Source organism: Oryza brachyantha, chromosome 6 (assembly GCF_000231095.2).
Source record: "Oryza brachyantha chromosome 6, ObraRS2, whole genome shotgun sequence".
NCBI classification, from domain to species: domain Eukaryota; kingdom Viridiplantae; phylum Streptophyta; class Magnoliopsida; order Poales; family Poaceae; genus Oryza; species Oryza brachyantha.
The window spans coordinates 16345345-16363328 of NC_023168.2; the positions used below are offsets into that span (position 1 = coordinate 16345345).

General features: G+C 41.9%; 3 protein-coding genes across 3 annotated transcripts; 1 reads left to right on the forward strand and 2 right to left on the reverse strand.

The window, feature by feature from the left end:
• The first annotated feature begins 2410 nt into the window (after nt 1-2410).
• On the forward strand, nt 2411-6203 carry LOC102711631 (beta-glucuronosyltransferase GlcAT14A-like). The gene is made up of 4 exons (XM_015838858.2): nt 2411-3207; nt 3870-3945; nt 4019-4134; nt 5128-6203. The coding sequence occupies exons 1-4, from the start codon at nt 2583-2585 to the stop codon at nt 5640-5642; spliced, it is 1332 nt and encodes a 443-aa protein (XP_015694344.2). The 5' UTR covers nt 2411-2582; the 3' UTR covers nt 5643-6203.
• A 668-nt stretch (nt 6204-6871) lies between these two features.
• LOC102712542 (NADP-dependent alkenal double bond reductase P2-like) lies at nt 6872-9351 on the reverse strand. Its single transcript, XM_006656151.3, has 5 exons — nt 8824-9351; nt 8508-8703; nt 8244-8410; nt 7628-7710; nt 6872-7500 (listed from the first exon to the last, which is right to left on the reverse strand). The coding sequence occupies exons 1-5, from the start codon at nt 9040-9042 to the stop codon at nt 7125-7127; spliced, it is 1041 nt and encodes a 346-aa protein (XP_006656214.2). The 5' UTR covers nt 9043-9351; the 3' UTR covers nt 6872-7124.
• A 2511-nt stretch (nt 9352-11862) lies between these two features.
• LOC102712820 (heme oxygenase 1, chloroplastic) lies at nt 11863-16107 on the reverse strand. Its single transcript, XM_006656152.3, has 4 exons — nt 15391-16107; nt 13020-13243; nt 12251-12358; nt 11863-12138 (listed from the first exon to the last, which is right to left on the reverse strand). Exons 1-4 carry the CDS (start codon nt 15827-15829, stop codon nt 12046-12048), a joined length of 864 nt encoding a protein of 287 aa, XP_006656215.2. The 5' UTR covers nt 15830-16107; the 3' UTR covers nt 11863-12045.
• Nucleotides 16108-17984: the final 1877 nt, after the last annotated feature.

The window sequence follows — 17984 nt, forward strand, 5'->3', positions numbered from 1 at the left end:
GAGGGATAACTGTCGGGCGGGGCCCACAGCTTGGATGAGAAAGAGGGTGAGAGGCTGACGGAGTGGGGCCCACAGACCAGTAGGGGAGAGGGACAGACAGGTGGGGCCCACTGCCCCAAGGAGGGTGGTGACCGGCGGGTGGGCCCCACCGGTCATCCCCTCCATTTCTCCTCTCTTGGGTGTTACTTGTTGAGTACGGTGGCTTGTACTTAGCCTTCCTTAATTTTTTTCCCACCAGAGCAAGTGCCAGAGCCAGAGTTTCAGTCAGAAGGTTGTACCTAAGGTTGAAGTGAGCTTCAGTTACGCCTTGAGTTTTACCCAGGCCAAGAATTAATTAATTAATGTATTAAAAATAATTTGTTAATCAAAGTTTAGGAGAAAAATAGTGTATAAATTAATTTAATTAATTGGAAGATTTTTGGATATTCTAAAGCTACCAAACTGCTAGTTGATACCATACAGATATAATTTCCTTTCTATTCAGTACCCATTTGACCGTACATATTCATGTAGTGTATGGATACCTCTAGTATAGGTATCCCACACTTATGTTTATGCTTATAAACTAAAATTTGAATTTTAAGACTTATATTTAGAGTCAATTTTGAGGGTTTTATTGTAGTTTATTTTCTAGATTTTGCTTTTGTATTGCTAAAACGCATATATAAAAACTTTACCCATAATTTTTTTAGAGCAAAGTACATTGTCGGTCCTTAAACTTGTGACGCGGTACTACTTAGGTCCATAAACTTAGAAAATACACGTTTAGGTCCATGAACTCGTTTTAACGTCTACAATCATAGACCTGGATAATACATTAAAACGAGTTCATTGACACATTAAAATAAGTTCATGGACGTAGATGATCCATTAAAATAAGTTTATGGACTTAAATGTACATTTTTTAAGTTCATGAATCTGAGTGGTACTGCGTCACAAGTTTAAGGATCGGTCATGTATTTTACTCATTTTTTAATTACCAATAAGTTGTTTCACTTGTACTTACTTGTACTTAATTGTATGCCATATATGCTCTCTGCTGACCTCAACGGATGTACTGGAGCTCCGCGTCACGGTTCTGCTCATGCACGTTCCAATACGTCAGGCATGAACTCATTGAGGTGGATACACAAAGAAAATTTATGAAAAAAAAAGCATTTGTTCAGTTATGCAGTGATCCGTCCCCCTTACATATATTGGTGGAGCTGTTCAATAGAGAGTTACTATTTTTCTTTAATTAATTTTTATACTTAAGTTAATCCTGCGATGGACAAGTGTACCTCAATTGTACCAGGAGATTTAATTTTTGAAGTCAATCGCGAGAAAGTGGCGTGAATGTATTGGCATTTTAGGAGGTGTTAGTGGGTTTGTTCCTGCCGCACCAATGCATCAATATGCATCATGATCAGTTTATTTGACTCCTAATTTGGATCTTCTGTTGATGAAGTGAAATAGTAGGAATAACACAAATGTTTTGGGAAACAATATATGTCAACTCATGGTAAAGTAACGAACGAGGATAGATACCTTGACTCAAAGATAAGAACGTTATTAGAAGTGACATAGCGAAATATCAAATGACACCAAGGAATTGTTAGTAATCTTTGAACCTCCGATTGTTTTTAAGTTGAGATTTCCTTAATATCTAACGGAAATCAGACGAGTTGGTAAATGTCAAGCACAATATTTATGTTGATGTTCACCATTATTGACAAAAGAAAAATAAACGCAAGTTACAAATCAAGCACAATACTTTTGCCAGTCAAATACAAGCAACACTTTTGATATAACATCGTATAGCATCAAAAGTTCCCTCTTTCTAGTCAAATACAAATTATGCACAAGTTCAAGTTCACCTTAAAAACAAAATCCCATCTTTCCGCTTATGCTTTGCATGTAAGCTAAAATTTAAATTTTAAAACTTAAATTTACAATTAAATTTAGGATTTTTTCATCGTAATTTATTTTTTTAACATTTACTTCCATATCATACCGTTAAGAGCATGTATATAAAACTTTAAACTATAATCACCTTTTTATCGTTAACAAACAGTTCTATTAATGCGTAATAAAAATGATTCAACGAGGCTGAAAGAGATTCCAAACCCCGTCGCTCACTCTACTCCACGACCCAAAGACCAAGAAGACTACGACGAAGAAGAAGAGAGATTTGGCGTCTCCATCCTGAAGGATTTTGCCATAGGCCAACCCCAACCCAACGCGACCGGCAGAGGGCAGGCGGAGACGCATCCATCATCGCGCGGAGTACGCAGCAGCAGCAGCGCTGCGCACACGAGATTTTCTGGCCTTTTTTGCGCTTTTTTTCCCCTTCTTTCGTTCTCTCTTTCTCCCCCCCACGCATCCGCGGTAACCTCACCACGCCCACAGGGCCCGGCCACCACCCCCCACCACGCCACGCCACATCGCGGCACCAACCGTCGGCCACATTTAATCCCGCACCACCGCGTCCCCCGGCCGCAAACCGATCCCCCCGTCCCCAGCGCCCACCGCCGCGATCCACGCCGGCTGGGTTTGTCGCCGGAGGGAGGGAGGGAGCTGTGGTGGTGGTGGTGGGAGGGAGGATGATGGAGACGAAGCCGCCGTCGCCGGGGTCAGCCGCGGCGTCGGCGGCGGGGGGAGCGGGGCACGGGTACCAACGGAGGTGGGCGGCGCCGCTGCTGGCGTCCGTGCTGCTCTCGTCGCTCCTCATCTCGGCGTCCCTCTTCTTCTCCTCCTCGCGCGCGCTGCTCCTCTCCTTCTCGCCGCTGCCCTCCGCGGCCTCCGCCGAGCCGCTTTTCGTCGAGGCCAAGCTGCGGCAGCAGCAGCAGCAGATGCGGCCCGGGGCGCCCCCGCGCCGGGCCGTGCCGAGGATCGCCTATCTCGTGTCCGGCTCCGCCGGCGACGGCGCCGCGCTGCGCCGGACGCTCAGGGCGCTCTACCACCCGTCGAACATGTACGTCGTCCACCTCGACCTGGAGGCCCCCGCCACCGAGCGCTCCGAGCTCGCCGCCGCCGTGCGCGCCGACCCGGTCTACTCGCGGTTCCGCAACGTCAAGGTGGTCACCCGCGCCAACCTCGTCACCTACCGGGGCCCGACCATGGTGGCCAACACGCTGCACGCCGCGGCCATCCTGCTCCGCGAGGGTGGCGACTGGGACTGGTTCATCAACCTCTCCGCCTCTGACTACCCCCTCGTCACCCAGGACGGTAAGCACAAGATGCGATCTGCCCCAGGCCGCAATCCAATCCCGCGATTGGATCGCACAAATACGCGAGCTCCGATCCAAATTTCGAACCTCCATATTCCTAAACGCGATCTTTCCGCTTCTTCGTGTCGATTTGGTCTCATTTCATTCGAGGTTTGGGTCACTGGAGCATATTGGGATTGGAAATTTCAAATTGGGGGCTCTTTGGGTGGAAGAGTTTGAGGGGGGGCAAAGATGTGATTTTTATACGTTTGCAGTTGCCAATTGGGGTATGCAGTGATATTTTTTGGTTAATTTATGGCCATGTTTTCCCAACTAGTCTAGGAATTTGGTAAGATTCGATTAATTTTGCCCCTTCTAGGTGTTATCTGGGGTAGGCAAATCTTTGGCTGTTCTTTCTTTATATGGAGGCTTCCACTGCTCTGCTCCCCCTGACTCTGATCTTGCTTTATCTTTCTATTTCGATCTACAAGACTACAACTACTTTTTTGTAATTTCATTTTTATATATATAAAAAACACCTACTTGTTCATGGGGATCATTGGCCTTGTCCGTTCATGGAAATCGCTAGCCTTGGCCTATCGGAATTTAGGATTAGGCTTCAGTAAACATGTGTGTTAGAATTTACATGTGTTAATTTTACTTTGCTTGCCTTCTTTGCAGATCTGTTGTATTTGCTATCTGACTTGCCAAGGCAACTTAACTTTATTGAGCATACCAGTGACATAGGATGGAAGGAGTAAGCATTGAATTTTGCTGAATGGGTTTGTTTTGTTCCTGCCAGTTGCTTGTGACTAATTTTTCCTCCGTAGGTATCAGAGGGCAAAGCCAGTGATTATTGACCCTGGGCTATACAGCCTTCAGAAGTCCGACGTTTTCTGGATTACAGAGAAAAGAAGTGTTCCCACCGCATTCAAGCTCTTCACCGGTAAATGCTTCCTCTAACCTGATGGTTCTGCATAAGCTCCCTCCTCGTCTTCTTTCAGTTTTTGTTTACCACTTTGATTGTTTGCGATCAGAGTTGCCAATTAGTTACTCAGTGCTTATCAGTGAGTTATTTGTATGTCCTGTAATCAAGTTTTACTTGCAGCTAACCATGCTAGAGAAGTGAAAAAATGTTTTTTTATGGCTGACGTCTTGGTGTTATTTCTTGTTTTATTTTGGTTGACCACGAGCCCTGATATCAACTGACTATGTGTTGAGGAACCAAGTTGGAAGCTAGCAATTTGGGTGGGACTATGGTTTGGCATCTATTGTTAATGTGTAGCAATAAAGTAAGTAATAGTTGAGATAGTGATCAATAGCTTCATTGCAGTTCTCCTAATGCAGAACCAAGAAAAAAAAATCACTTTGGGAGGATTGTCTAGCATTGATGAAACCGATGTTTTTGTCTTATATCGCCTAAAATTCTTAACCATAGTCTGCTGTGTGTTATCCTCTTGTTTCATAGGTCACAGACTAAGATAATGTTTTCTGATACTATAATTTAAGCTTACGCATGTCATATTGGTTATGTTTTGTTCTATGTGACAACAAAGCAGTAGCTAATCTTACTAGTTATTCCTGAAATTGTCACGTAATCTCGATGTTTCTGTCTTTTGTTGGAAAATCAAAGACCAGTTGCTTGTTGTATCCTTGAACCAAGCTGGTACTTCTGATCAAAAATCTGTGGTTATCCAGTTGCTTGTAGAAACATTGAACCAAGCTGTTACTTCTGACCACAATACTCTACCGCTTACTTTAGTTTTGTAACATTGTATTGCTAGCTATGCTACTTTCTCTTTCTGGTTGCAAACCTAGAATATGCTAGTATCCAGAGATAGTTATGTTGCCCATGTATAATTTGATCATTTATTGTTCAAATTTCATTATCTTGCACTAACAGAATGCTAATACATGTTTTAAATGTATCATGTTCTAGGCTCGGCGTGGATGATGCTTACTCATCAATTTATTGAATACTGTATATGGGGATGGGACAATCTTCCAAGGACCGTCCTGATGTATTATGCCAATTTTCTCTCTTCACCAGAGGGTTACTTCCACACGGTCATTTGCAATGTCCCAGAGTTCCGCAACACCACAGTCAATCATGATCTACATTTCATTTCTTGGGACAACCCACCAAAGCAACACCCTCATTACCTCACTCTCAATGATTTTGATGGTATGGTTAACAGCAATGCTCCCTTTGCAAGGAAGTTTGGAAGAGAAGATCCTGTACTAGACAAGATTGACCAGGAATTACTGGGCCGTGAACCTGATGGGTTTGTGGCTGGTGGATGGATGGGTCTATTGAACACTACAACAGGGAAAGGATCATTCACTGTGGAGCGCGTACAAGATCTCCGCCCGGGGCCTGGTGCAGACAGGCTAAAGAAACTTGTCACAGGCTTGCTTACCGAGGAAGGCTTTGATGACAAGCATTGCTTGTGAAACTTGCACTAATATGATTCTGGGTTAGGTTACACTGCCAAAATCTGAGGGTGTTGAGCCATTAGCTAGTCATTTCTACTAGCTGAAGCGGAAGCACATAGCATCAAATCCACATGGATGGAATGGTCAGATAGGTGATCTTTTACACAAAACAGCTTGAGTTGAATCACCGTACAGGAGACCACGGCCGTAGCAGACGGAGATTATACAGCACTAATAGCTCACTAGGTATTAGAAGATTATATCAGCCCCCAACGATTAATAATCTGAGAGTTCTTGGTCTCTCTGCGCTGCGGGTTGTCCAGGATGGTCCATTATTCGTTCAGAAAACAACGGCACTGATCAGATCAATTTGTCAACCGGCAGCGCTTGAGATTTCGTTGTATTAACTTGGATTCTTCTGGCCAAACTAGCACATTTTGGTTACATACATGTATTCTTTGATTTCTTCTCCCTTTTCCATTGCTGAGCACAGCGAATTACTTGCCACGTTTACTTGACCCTCAGGTGAATGTGCATACCATATTTTCTGCTGTGAAATTTTTGTTAAAAATTAGTAGATACAGTTGGATGTTCAGTGATTGATGTTTGCACACTTTTTTACTGGACAGCTCAAAAATGCCAAAATGGGTTTCATTTCTGATTTCTCGTACCTGACTTTGAATAGGGTGGAGTGCGAAGTGAGAGTTCAGGGCTTCAGGCGTGCTGCCTGCCTGTCTTTTTTTCCCCACGTTTTTCTAATTTCGTTGAACACCCAGATGCCTGATTGGTACTGCTACTTCTAGGCTGTTTAACATAGACCAAGGTGATGTGTTTAACATAGACTAAGGTGATAGACTAAGGTGATGTTAAAAGAATAACATAGACTAAGGTGATGTTAAATGATTTTTTTAATCATTTTAGTGGTTAGTTTTTAAGTTTTGAATTAATTTGATTGTTTTTCTAAACATTTGACTGGTCCTAGAAGTTATGAGAATTACTGCATGAATATTTATACTGTATAAAATTTGAATCATATAAATATATATTTTTTTGGGATGGACAAAATAGTAATTGCATTGCACATGGTGCTGTGACCAGTGAGTTAAATCCACTTAGATATAGATGGCCAGTATAGGGGTGAGATTGGGCCAAGGTACGTGGGTTTTTTCACAATTTAATTTATTTTTTTAAAAAAATTAGCTCAAAACTCTATATGATTTTATTTTTAATCCGTTTTAAACTTAACCCTTAAATTTTATATTTTATAGGCAAAATTTTATAGGTAAAATGGTTGGACCGTTACCACCCTATTCAGACACATGGCAGCTGTCTTAATTATCTTATGTTAGGCCATTTTCTTCATGCATTGCATACTTTTACCTGAACAAAACAACTTTCTTTTGCGCTCAGCAAATATCCTTAAGTCACATCTAATTTATTTGACACAACCACTGACATGCTCGATAGCTTCACGGGGGCATGGATGTGTATTTTTTACTCCTATGCCAGCTTGACGATCTTCTTGCCGATGTTCTCGCCGCGGAACAGCGCCGTGAAAGCCGACGGCACGCTCTCGAGGCCGTCGGAGACGTCCTCCACCACCTGGACCTTTCCCCGACGGATCCAGTCCCCGACGACGCCGCCGAACTCGCCGAACCTCGCCAGGAAATCCCAGGCGAAGAAGCCCCTGATGGTGATGCGCTTGTAGATGACCTCCAGCAGGTCCGGCGCGGCGCGGCGGCCGCCGGCGTCGGTGTACTCGGAGATGACGCCGCAGAGGGCGACGCGGCCGTAGGTGTTCATGGTCGCCAGCGCCGCCTCCAGCGTCTCGCCGCCGACGTTGTCGAAGTAGATGTCGATCCCGTCGGGGAAGTATCTGTCAAACAATGTTCACAAGGGATGGAGCTGTCATTTTACTGCGTTTTTTTTTTTCTTCTTCTAAGCAGGTTCTGAGCTTCGACAAGGGTATGAACAAATGTCATTAGGTGCTAATTACATTTTACCTCTTCAGTGCTGCCCTCATGTCAGGCTCCTCTTTGTAGTTGAAAGCGTCATCGAATCCAAGCTTATTTTTCACCAGGTCAACCTGTGGTGAATGCTGAATAGATCAGGATAGGGTTCATTTCAGAATTTGTGCTGCAGGGTAGGACTGCTGATCAGGCACACCTGAGTTTGGTATTCTTGACTTTTTCAGACAAAAAACTATAAATTTGAACATATGTTGGACAGGATTTCAAGTTTTCAACAAATTTTGCTGAACTTAATATCTGGTCAGAAAAAAAAATTTCTGGGAGACACGAAATTTCCTTCCCAAATATGGAAAGGAATCTATTGCTACGAGAGTAAAAAAATGAGAGATCTCGAGATAGATTAGCAATCCAATCTTTTCGTTTTTACTTATACTTATAAATTAAAATTAAAATTTTTAATTTTAGATTTAGAGCTGATTTTAAGGGTTTTTATTATAGTTTGCTTTTAGATGGATAAGATCATGTATGTAAAAATTTTATTTATATATTTTTAAGTACATCTTTTAACTTTCTAAAAAAATGAAATTGAAAATGATCCTGTAGGTAAGCTCGTGATGACTTGTCAGATGGCCCTGTGTTTGTTTAGTACCTTGGCGTTGGTGCCGGCGCAGCCGACGACGTAGCAGCCGGCGAGCTTGGCGAACTGGCCGACGAGGCTGCCGACGGAGCCCGCCGCCGCCGACACGAACACCTTCTCCCCTCGCTCCGGCCTGCACACCTCGTACAACCCGGCGTACGCCGTCATCCCGCTCGTCCCTGCATTGCTCGACCGATCGAAACACACTCAGGATTTGCGCGCATCGTCGCGGCGGAGGGGAGGACGACGCGGCGGCGCATGCAGGCGCTAGCTCACCTAGCGCGCTGAGGTGGTGCGACAGGGGGAGGTCGTCGCCGGAGGGCGCCGCGGCGAGCTTGGACATGAGCACGGCGGGGGACGGGCGGAACAGGGTGTAGTCCTCCCACCCGAGCACGCCGGCGACCACGTCGCCCTCCTTGTACTCGTCGCACGCCGACGCCACCACCTCGCCGGCGCCGTACGACTCTATCCTCTTCACAAACGCACAAGCAGGGCAGCAAATTGGTACAGATCTAGATCAAAGCGCTCCAAGAACAAGCGAGAGATCGATCGAGAGGAGAGGGGAAGGGAGGGGGGACGCGCGAGCAGCTACCTCGCCAGGGACGATGCCGTCGACGGCGTGGTGGGACGCGCTGCGGCGCTTCATGCGGTTGAGCTGGTAAGGGTCCATGGACAGGCACAGGTTCCGGACCAGCACCTCGCCGGACTCCGGCGTCCACCTCACCTTCACCTTCTTCACCTCGAAGTCGTCCTCCGACGGGAACCCCTCCACGTGGTGCCTCACGGCGACGTACCTGCTCTCCACCTCCATCACTCACCGGCAGCAGCAGCAAACCCTCAACGAGGCACGAGCTACCTAGCTGGCTAGCTAGTGCAACCTAACACCTGAACATGCGTCCAGACGCCATGCATGAGCAGAGAAGACGGGTGCAGTGAGAGAAATATATGGATGAAGACGACGACGACGACACGGCCGGCAAGCGAGAGAGAGAGAGGGCGGCGAGGTATGGTTAGGTTAGAGATGCCGTCCGGTGCCATTTCGTCATCTTGCACAGGAGAGGACAGCTATCTGGTGGCATTGGCATTGTTGTTGTTTAGGATGGGGTAACTGCAAACAAACGAATGGAGACAAAACAATGGAAGAAACAACGAGAGGTCTAGATTCGGTTCTTGAACAGACACGGCGCACCTGTGTTTTTTTAATTGAGACCGTTAACTTTTAAATTTATATTTGATCCTTTGTCTTATTAAAAATATATGATTTTTGATTATTTTGTTATAACTTGTTTTATTACTAAAGTACATTTTTAAGTATGATTTATAATTTTGTATATTTAGATATTTTTTTAATAAAACGAAGAGTTAACTGTAAATCAAAAGGTCAGCAACATCAATTAAAAAATTAGAGGGAGCAGTATGTTTGACATAGTTATCATTTATTTACTTATATGTTTAGTTATCCGTCTTATTAAACTTTTACAAAAATAAAAGTATATATAATGTATAAAGTATATTTAATGATAAAATAAATCATAATTACATGTTTTTAATAAAAGATGATCAAATGAAAGTTAAAAAAAAGTCGATGACGTCAACCTAAAAAAACAAAGGAAGCATTTAGCTGTCCTATATATATATGAATCTATGTTTGTAACTTGGAAATTGATTTATATGGAACTACTGGTCGATTAAGTTCAAGCCCCTCTACCATTGATGGTTCTTTTGGCTTGAAATATAAAAAATAAAAAAAGCATAATTGAGATGTCTTGCCAGGTTAAATTTATTGGACATTAAACTACATGAATTTTTCAAAACATGTGCTTGAATTTTTCAAAACATCTGCTAGATAGAGAAGGCAAAGATAAAGATACAAGTTATACTGGAACTCTCAAAGGAATTTTATTACATGAGGTTAGACATTATGCTATAATTCCTACAAATTGTAGAGGACAATTTTCCTATCCTATGTATTTCTTTTTAGTTAATCCTTCAAAACCAAACGACCTGGTACATATGAATTGTATCCCTATATGTTTCTTCTTTAAGAAAAATCCTTTGATCTAAAGGAACCATAAGTTTGAGGAACACAGATAAACGGCCAAGTTGCAAAAACACATTGTTTTAGATACATCTTTAATATAAATTTGAAGACTTTGAGCATCATGTATTATAAAATACTTATTTTGGGTGTAGATTAGTCACAAAAAGTGCATTTATCACTAACATTACCTGTTCTCCATAGAAATTTAGCAAAAATCTACTGTATACTACTAACTTTGGTCTAGTTGTACAAGTGACTCTTGATTTCGTTCTGTTCTATAATACCCTATTGACTTTGCTTGACTTCTATAATCTAACATCAACATCCGCTTAGTCTTCGTTAGTACTGTACAATTTTATTCTAATGATTGAAATACACATGCAATTAACACTTCCCAAAATCGGTAAAAAAATGTGACATATCAACTTTAAAGTTTTCACCCAAATTTTGGATGTCTACAATATGATATTTTTGGATATTTTTTGCCAAATGTTAGATTTTTTTCATCCTAGGGGTATTTTAATCATCACGATAAAAGTGTACAGTATTAACTGAGACTAGCTACATGATAATGTTAAATCACAGAAGTCAAGTAAAAGTCAATGCCATATCATATAATTGAACAAAATCGGTAACAAATTACCGAATTGGACCAAAATCACTGATAAACAGTAGATATTTTTATAAATTTAATACTCCCTCCATCGTAAAAACCAATTTATAAGGATTAATCTGAATATAGGTTATGTGCATATTCATATCCAAAAATTCTTTTTCTTTTTTGCTAGAACGTTATGACATTGGGATTTTTAATGGAATGAAGAGGATTTGAGTTAGATCCCAAATAGAAGCTGTTTTTTTAAAAGGGTACATCGATATAGAAAACAAACTAATTTTCGGGATCGGAGAGTGCATGGTAGCAAGACCGTCAAGATCGAAGAAACAATTTTAGCTGGAGTTCTTTTATCAGTCGGCGCAAGCTAAGCTGTTGCATGGGCGGATTGTCCAATCAAAGGGACCCTAAAGCACCGAGGATTGATTTTAAACGACATATTTATAAATAAAATTTTATACACATAATTTTAAAGATCTATGAGAAGATTGAAAAATAAATTTAGGTAAAAAAACTAAAAATCAGCTTTAAATTTAGAGTTAAAAATTTAAATTTTGGTTTATAAGTATAAACAAAAGCGAAAAGAGAGGGACTAGCAACACATCACCCGCACAAAGGTTTCGGGAAAAAAAACAGAGACAAATCCACTATATAATTATCGTAAAATATACCCTCGACCACAATAGAAGAGTACACTTTTTTCCTCTTTTGCACATAAACCAAAGAAGAGACTGAAAATGATTAGGCTACCCTGATTGCTATCCTGTTGCTAATTGTCAATACATGCCTAGGGTGAAATTGTAATGTTTATTATCGAATACGAATATGCACGTTACATATATATGGTGATGAGCCCATATAGAGAATATGTCTTACATTTCAGTAGCCCAAAAATGCAAGAAGCTTCAGTTAAACATGGACCATTAGCAAAGGAGATTTTGGCACAGCAACGAGGAAGTAGCAATCACAATAACAGGGGAGCAAAATGAAGGATTATTTAAATTTTGCCAACTTTGATTGAAGGTAAATTAAATTAGGCCAGCTGGTTGAGTAGTAAACGATCTCTGCCCAGTGCCCAGTAACAGTCTGACAGACATGGACTTAAGTATTTACAGTGTTTTTATCAAGACTAGACAGTGCAGACACCGTGGTTAATTAGCTTAGGTGAATATGTGACGGAGGAGATCCCCGGAATACAAGAACGACTTCTCAGTCTCATCCAGGCAGTGGTCCTTCTCCTCCCGGGTCCAGCTCTGCAAAGCCAGCAAATGGAAGAATTGCGTTTGGTTATTAGCTAGCACAACCTGCAAGTATGAAGAATTGAGGGAAGATCATGGCGTGGCAAGTAAAGCTCCAGGGGCTTACAGAAGCGACTTGGTTAAGCTTGTTGCGGACATTCTGTAGCAGCTGGGACAGATTGCCCTCCCATTTGTAGAACTCCAGCTCCTTCTTGTTCAGAATCTTCTCAGATACCTAAGATGGCGATGAAGACATGGTTAAAGAGTATAGAAATTCATATAAGCTAAGACGAAAATGCTACGAATCATATGCCCAAACAAACCACATTGTAATAAAGTCAGGTGGTTTGAGAACCTTGGCCTTGGTGTCTACGATCAGCACCACTTAAGAACAGTGGTGGGAAGAGAATCCTACATGGGTAAAACATTCGTTGTCTTCTGTATTATTTTCATAATCTCAACTAACGTACTTATATTTTGTTAACACAAAATACCGAGCAATTTTATAGTCCTTGAGTAGAGTAGGTACTGAGATGTACCAAAATTTTAGTGTAAAATTTAATACCTCCTAGTACCTAAGGTACCAAAATTTACATAGAAAAAAGTGGTATCTCCTGATATCTTCTCAAGGACTGTAAAATTACTCTAAAATACCAATATAAGCATCCAAAGCTAACCAGATCAAGCTAATTCCTAACAAAAGTAACCATCACACATGAAAAGCGCTCATACTAAACAGTAAGGCAAGCAAAAAACTTTCTGTTGGCATCAGTTTTGTTGTTTCGATAGCTAATACGCTTGGCAATTATTGGAATACATTCTGAACTGTTACTATAAGACAAGATGAGGTTTGTATGATATCATAAATTCATCAGTCAAAACAAAAAGAAATGTACCTTCTTCCCAATCATTCGACCTCCAGCCGTATGAGCAAAATACACGTTATAGAAATGGCAGATAAAAGCTTGGGGGTCCTTTTCGGCCAACACTTCCAGATAGGAAGCATAGGTAGTGCCTGGAGCAGATGGTTCTGGAATTGTGTGACCTTGTTCCTTGAACCATTCCAGATCTTTCTTCAGTTGTTCTGATCTCTCCAAACCAGTATTCTTGAACTCAGCATCTGAAAGATAAATATATAGAATGTCAGTAAGAAGCCTCTTGCAAACATTTATGGAATAAATTGTCTAGAAAATTTGTAAAAATTTCAATTCACCTTCTAAAAAAATTTACAGAACTTTTGCAGAGGTTCAAGTAATTATACTTTTGTTGTTCCATACAGCAAAACAAACTATATAAGTTATTATCCAACTAAAGATTTTATATTCCAACAAAGTACACCACATTATGTAAAATAACAATGTGCCTGATATTTGTTTTCAAATGCAAGAAACATATCTTGTTCTAAAATTGAAATGGTACAATAAATAGAAAAAATATTAGAGTTTCACCAAACCAGATAAGATAAACTTAGGAAGCAAGCTAAAAGGATACAGAGGGTACCACCATTAATATTATGTTATATTCTATTATTTTATTTTCTTCGATAGTCTGAGCAAGCCCTTGCAAAATGCTAAATAAGACAGAGGTTTCTCTCATCCAACCATCTAATATACAATCAAGAGATAGCGAAGGCAATTTGATGGACATAGCTTATGTCCATGAAACTATGGGTGTAACAAGACTCTCAGGGGCTACTGACAGGGTGAATTCCAGAGACATTCTAGTTGGTGTCAATAGTTCCCTTCAAAAGAAATTCTGTTATTATAAGGAAAATGGCAAGATGACTCATATCAGCAAAATAACAGCATGATGCGAACTCCCTGAATTGGGGGGCATTTAACTTTTTGCCACTTTTAAAAATGGCACCTAACATATTTACCACCCGCTGTCTATGACACGTGGAGCCTCATGTGTCTATGACATGTGGGCCCAGTGACAAATATGTTAGTGCTATTTCTAAGAGTGGCAAAAAGTTAATTATTTCCTGAATTGGAGGCGTTTTTATGCCATACCACACCATAGCTGAATGACAGAACAGAAATACATAAAACTGGGGACTGGGGTACCACAGTGCATACGTAAATTGTTTTGCATGTATAATTCTTACACAGATAATTCGACACAAAGCATGCCAAGCGGAACAATACAGGACTCCAAATTCCTAGTGACAAAATGAGTAATATACAATGGCAGAATACAAGACTTTTATATGATTAAGGGGAACAATACAGGAGTTGGTACAGAAAAATAACTGTGTTGGGGATGTCCAGCGGAGAGGGTCATCCCAGTGGACTTTTTTTAGTGATTTAAGGTATTTAAAAAAAAGGATGTCTCAGAGAAGGTTAATAAGTTCATACAATGGGAACCATCAGCAAGGTACTACAATTTAAATGATTATACTGCAAAGTGCCAACAAAAACTGCAAATAGAAGTGTCATGGCTTCCTATACTTCTTAGTCGATGCATATTATAAGAAAACATCGATAACTTGATGATACTCTTAAAAGTGTTTTGCCTATAAAGCATTTTGACACTTTAAAAACACCTATACATATTTTAGTGATATCCTCTCAAAAACATATTTTGGATCTGCCACATGTTTTACCAGCAGCATGCCAGGATGCCTTTCAATGACAAGGAAACGCCTTAATTTTATTTAAATAAATTACGAGTTGAATGTACTTTAATGAGATTGCCCAACACAAGCCACCAGTCTCATGGTCAGTGGTACAGCATATCATGTAACTAAAATGGAAAATATAATATTTTTTGGAATTTCAAGTCGGAAGCTGACTTCACCAAAGCTGATGCATGCCTCCTTCCTCGAAGACATGAAATAATTATACGCTCAAAGTCAGTAATGCCTTAACTTGGATTACATATATTTCACAAACATCCAAACCAACTCAAAACAGGGGTTTGTGCATGTGCTCCACTGCTCGTAGGCTCCTTACTTCCACAATAATCACATGGGCTGGGAGTATCGGATATCCAACTTCAATTTGACATTTTTTTTTCAACAAGAGATATGCATCCAATTTTTCTGGCTGAAACAATTATATCTGACTATTCTAAAACAACATAAGGAAGGTGAGAAACATTTCCAACTTTCATGGGTGTCACCGTATAAGGAAGGTGAGAACCAATCAAATTTCACTCGGTTCAACCAAACGCTAGCGTAGCAAGGAAAAAAAAAACGTCATCCACAAAATTTTCAAGCGGCCCAAAGTAAGGCACGGAGGAGGGGGAGGTTTTCCGATCACTCACACCAGGGGACGGCGGCGCGGTCGACGATGGCCTCGAGCGTCTCGAAGACGAGCTTGCTGTCGACGAGGAACCGGAGGTAGCCGTCCACGGAGGGCTCCCACTTGGCCACCGGCGGCGCCTGCGACTCCTTCTCCCCTTCCTTGGCCTGGTCCTTGGTGTGCAGCCGCATGGCCACCGCCCTCATCTCCTCCACGAACGGCTTTCCCTCTTCCCCGCTCGCCGCGGGGGCCATCTCCGCCGCCGTCGCCGCGGCCGCCACCATCCTCCTACCACTCCCCCACCCCCGTGGCACCACCACCGCCGCCGCTGCGAGCGACGCCACCGGCCGCGGCGGCGCCCCGACGTGCACGGACAGGCCGCCGCCCTTCCTCCCGGGAGACGACGACGCGAGGCGCGCGAGTGCGTGGGGTGCGGAGAGCGACGCTGCCGCGGGCGCCATGAGTCCGCCCCCTCTCTTATAGCTCCTCGCCTCTAGGGTTCCGTCTCGTGCGGGGACGGGGGATGAGGAACGGAAGCGTGGAGGTGACGACGATGGCGACGGGGCGGGTGGAGGCGGTTGGCTTTGGAGTGCGGCGTTGGTGTTGCTTCGGCGCAGACGCGCAGTGAGGACACTGAGGAGTGAGGGCTGAGGAAGCGGGTGGAGGAGGAGTGGAGAATTCTTCGCAGATTAGTCCGGAGAAACCGATTAAATAAGCAATTCGAGCCCGCGGGTGGTGGTGGGGGGGGGGGGGGGGGGGAAGCAAGCAACCGCAGACGCAGCAATGGCGTAGGAGGCTCGAGGAGGAAGACGACGGGTGCGGGGCTATCCTCTCTCACCTACATAGCGAGTGCCCTTGTCCATGACAGGTGGGGCCGGGTTTACGTGGGGCCGAGCTGTCGGTGGGTCAGGGCAGGCGGTGGAAAAGGAAGGGACGGGGGTATCCGCGAGGGGATGAGAGGAGAGGTCAAGTTGGTCGCCGCTTACCTACGTGGCGGTCGCTGACGTGTGGGCCTGGGCGCGATGGGTGGGAGGGCCAATGGGCGTTCACGTGACGGGGGCTGGGGCGGCGAGCTCGTCCATGTCCAATTTTGTTAGTTCTTTAATTGGGCCGGATGGGCCCATGTCGGAATGCTCGCCCATTTCATACTGTCCCTTTTTATTTCTTTATTTATTATTATGGTTTTCCCGAAATAATATATTTGTTTTGTTGTTAACGGACATGGCATAAAATTAGATGCAGTTGTTGTTTATAAAATCAATCTATGTATGCCAATGGTTGTAACGTGAAACATGTATGGAGAATTGGGCAGGATGATCTCATATCTAATATTCACAATTATTAATGCTTTTTCTAACTATTATGCTTAAGGGAGGCTCGAGGAGTCAATGACAGGTACAATTTTTCATTGCATGTGATTGAAAATACTATGTTCTAGATTATTTCTTAAAATTGAATAAGACCCGACCTCTAAATCCATGGACGGGACACCTATATTTTGCAATCACTTCATGATTGAACCCAGGTGTACTAGATGCACGACGACTACACTATGTATACAGTTATACAAGTATTTCTATATTTTAACAGAAAGAATATGTTCGTTTCAGTTACATACTAAGTGTTGTTTTACAATCCGTGAGGCCAACATAATTTAATGACTACACAAGCTAACTTTGGTGATGATTATTGTTTAAAACATAGATGTCGGATTTTTGGCATTTTAGCTGAATTTATTTAGAACTATTCTGTCACAGTATTTAGAGCCCAGCCTAGAAAAAAAGACTTCGATGAAACAAACCTAAAATAAACTTTAAAATTTAGTTTGAAAAAATAAATTTTGGTTACGGCTGATAATCCTATGAATAGACAATAAGGTATCTGAAATTCCCAATACACGTGATGACGTGAACACGTAACTTTAAAAGCATGACACACATTTATACTACTTAAATACTATGTAGATGCTAATGATGATGGTAATCGGTAAATCTTTTAGGGCAGTCCTAATGGTGCATTAACGATGGTTTCTATCCTAATTAAATAATCCTAATTAAATAATTTGTCACATAAGTAAAATGATGACATGGCAATGTAATTAATGAAGAAAGAGGAGAAGAAGCTTAGGTCATTCCTACCCCAATGACTAGGATGATGTCCATAACATTAATTAAGTTATCATCTAGGATGAAAAATTGATGTGGCAAGTTAATAAATGATGAAAGAAAATAAAACCATGTCTTACATGAGACATGGTTTTTACACGACATTCAAGATATCATATGAGATAAGTAGGTGTTTGTATTGAAAGAGTAGCGTCTAGTACTAGTTTTTTAATGATAAGAAGTTTATGGAAACTATATCTAATGTTATGGGTTAGGAATGGCCTTAGAAATGGTTTCCTCGTAAAGAAAATCAAGTCTTCTCTTCACCCAATGCACTGAGAAATCATAGATTCACCATTGGGGATAAACATTAATTTCTAGAGGACATGTGTCATGATCAACACTGGTGGAATATATAGAGTTGGGAGAAAATCATTATTAGTAGAAGACACCTCCATTATAAAAAATAGTTTTTATAGATAATTTTTTATACTATGGTAACCGTATATTA

Bases quoted from the DNA above. Each gene is read 5' to 3' on its own strand.
- LOC102711631 (XM_015838858.2), top strand. From the start codon at position 2,583: ATGATGGAGACGAAGCCGCCGTCGCCGGGGTCAGCCGCGGCGTCGGCG. The intron at 3,208-3,869 runs GTAAGCACAAGA...CCTTCTTTGCAG, and splicing joins CCCCCTCGTCACCCAGGACG to ATCTGTTGTATTTGCTATCT. The intron at 3,946-4,018 runs GTAAGCATTGAA...TTTCCTCCGTAG, and splicing joins AGTGACATAGGATGGAAGGA to GTATCAGAGGGCAAAGCCAG.
- LOC102712542 (XM_006656151.3), bottom strand. From the start codon at position 9,042: ATGGAGGTGGAGAGCAGGTACGTCGCCGTGAGGCACCACGTGGAGGGG. The intron at 8,704-8,823 runs GTAGCTGCTCGC...GCGTTTGTGAAG, and splicing joins ACGGCATCGTCCCTGGCGAG to AGGATAGAGTCGTACGGCGC. The intron at 7,501-7,627 runs GTAAAATGTAAT...ATTGTTTGACAG, and splicing joins ATGAGGGCAGCACTGAAGAG to ATACTTCCCCGACGGGATCG.
- LOC102712820 (XM_006656152.3), bottom strand. From the start codon at position 15,829: ATGGCGCCCGCGGCAGCGTCGCTCTCCGCACCCCACGCACTCGCGCGC. The intron at 13,244-15,390 runs GTGAGTGATCGG...TTTATCTTTCAG, and splicing joins CCGCGCCGCCGTCCCCTGGT to ATGCTGAGTTCAAGAATACT. The intron at 12,359-13,019 runs GTACATTTCTTT...TCGCCATCTTAG, and splicing joins GTCGAATGATTGGGAAGAAG to GTATCTGAGAAGATTCTGAA.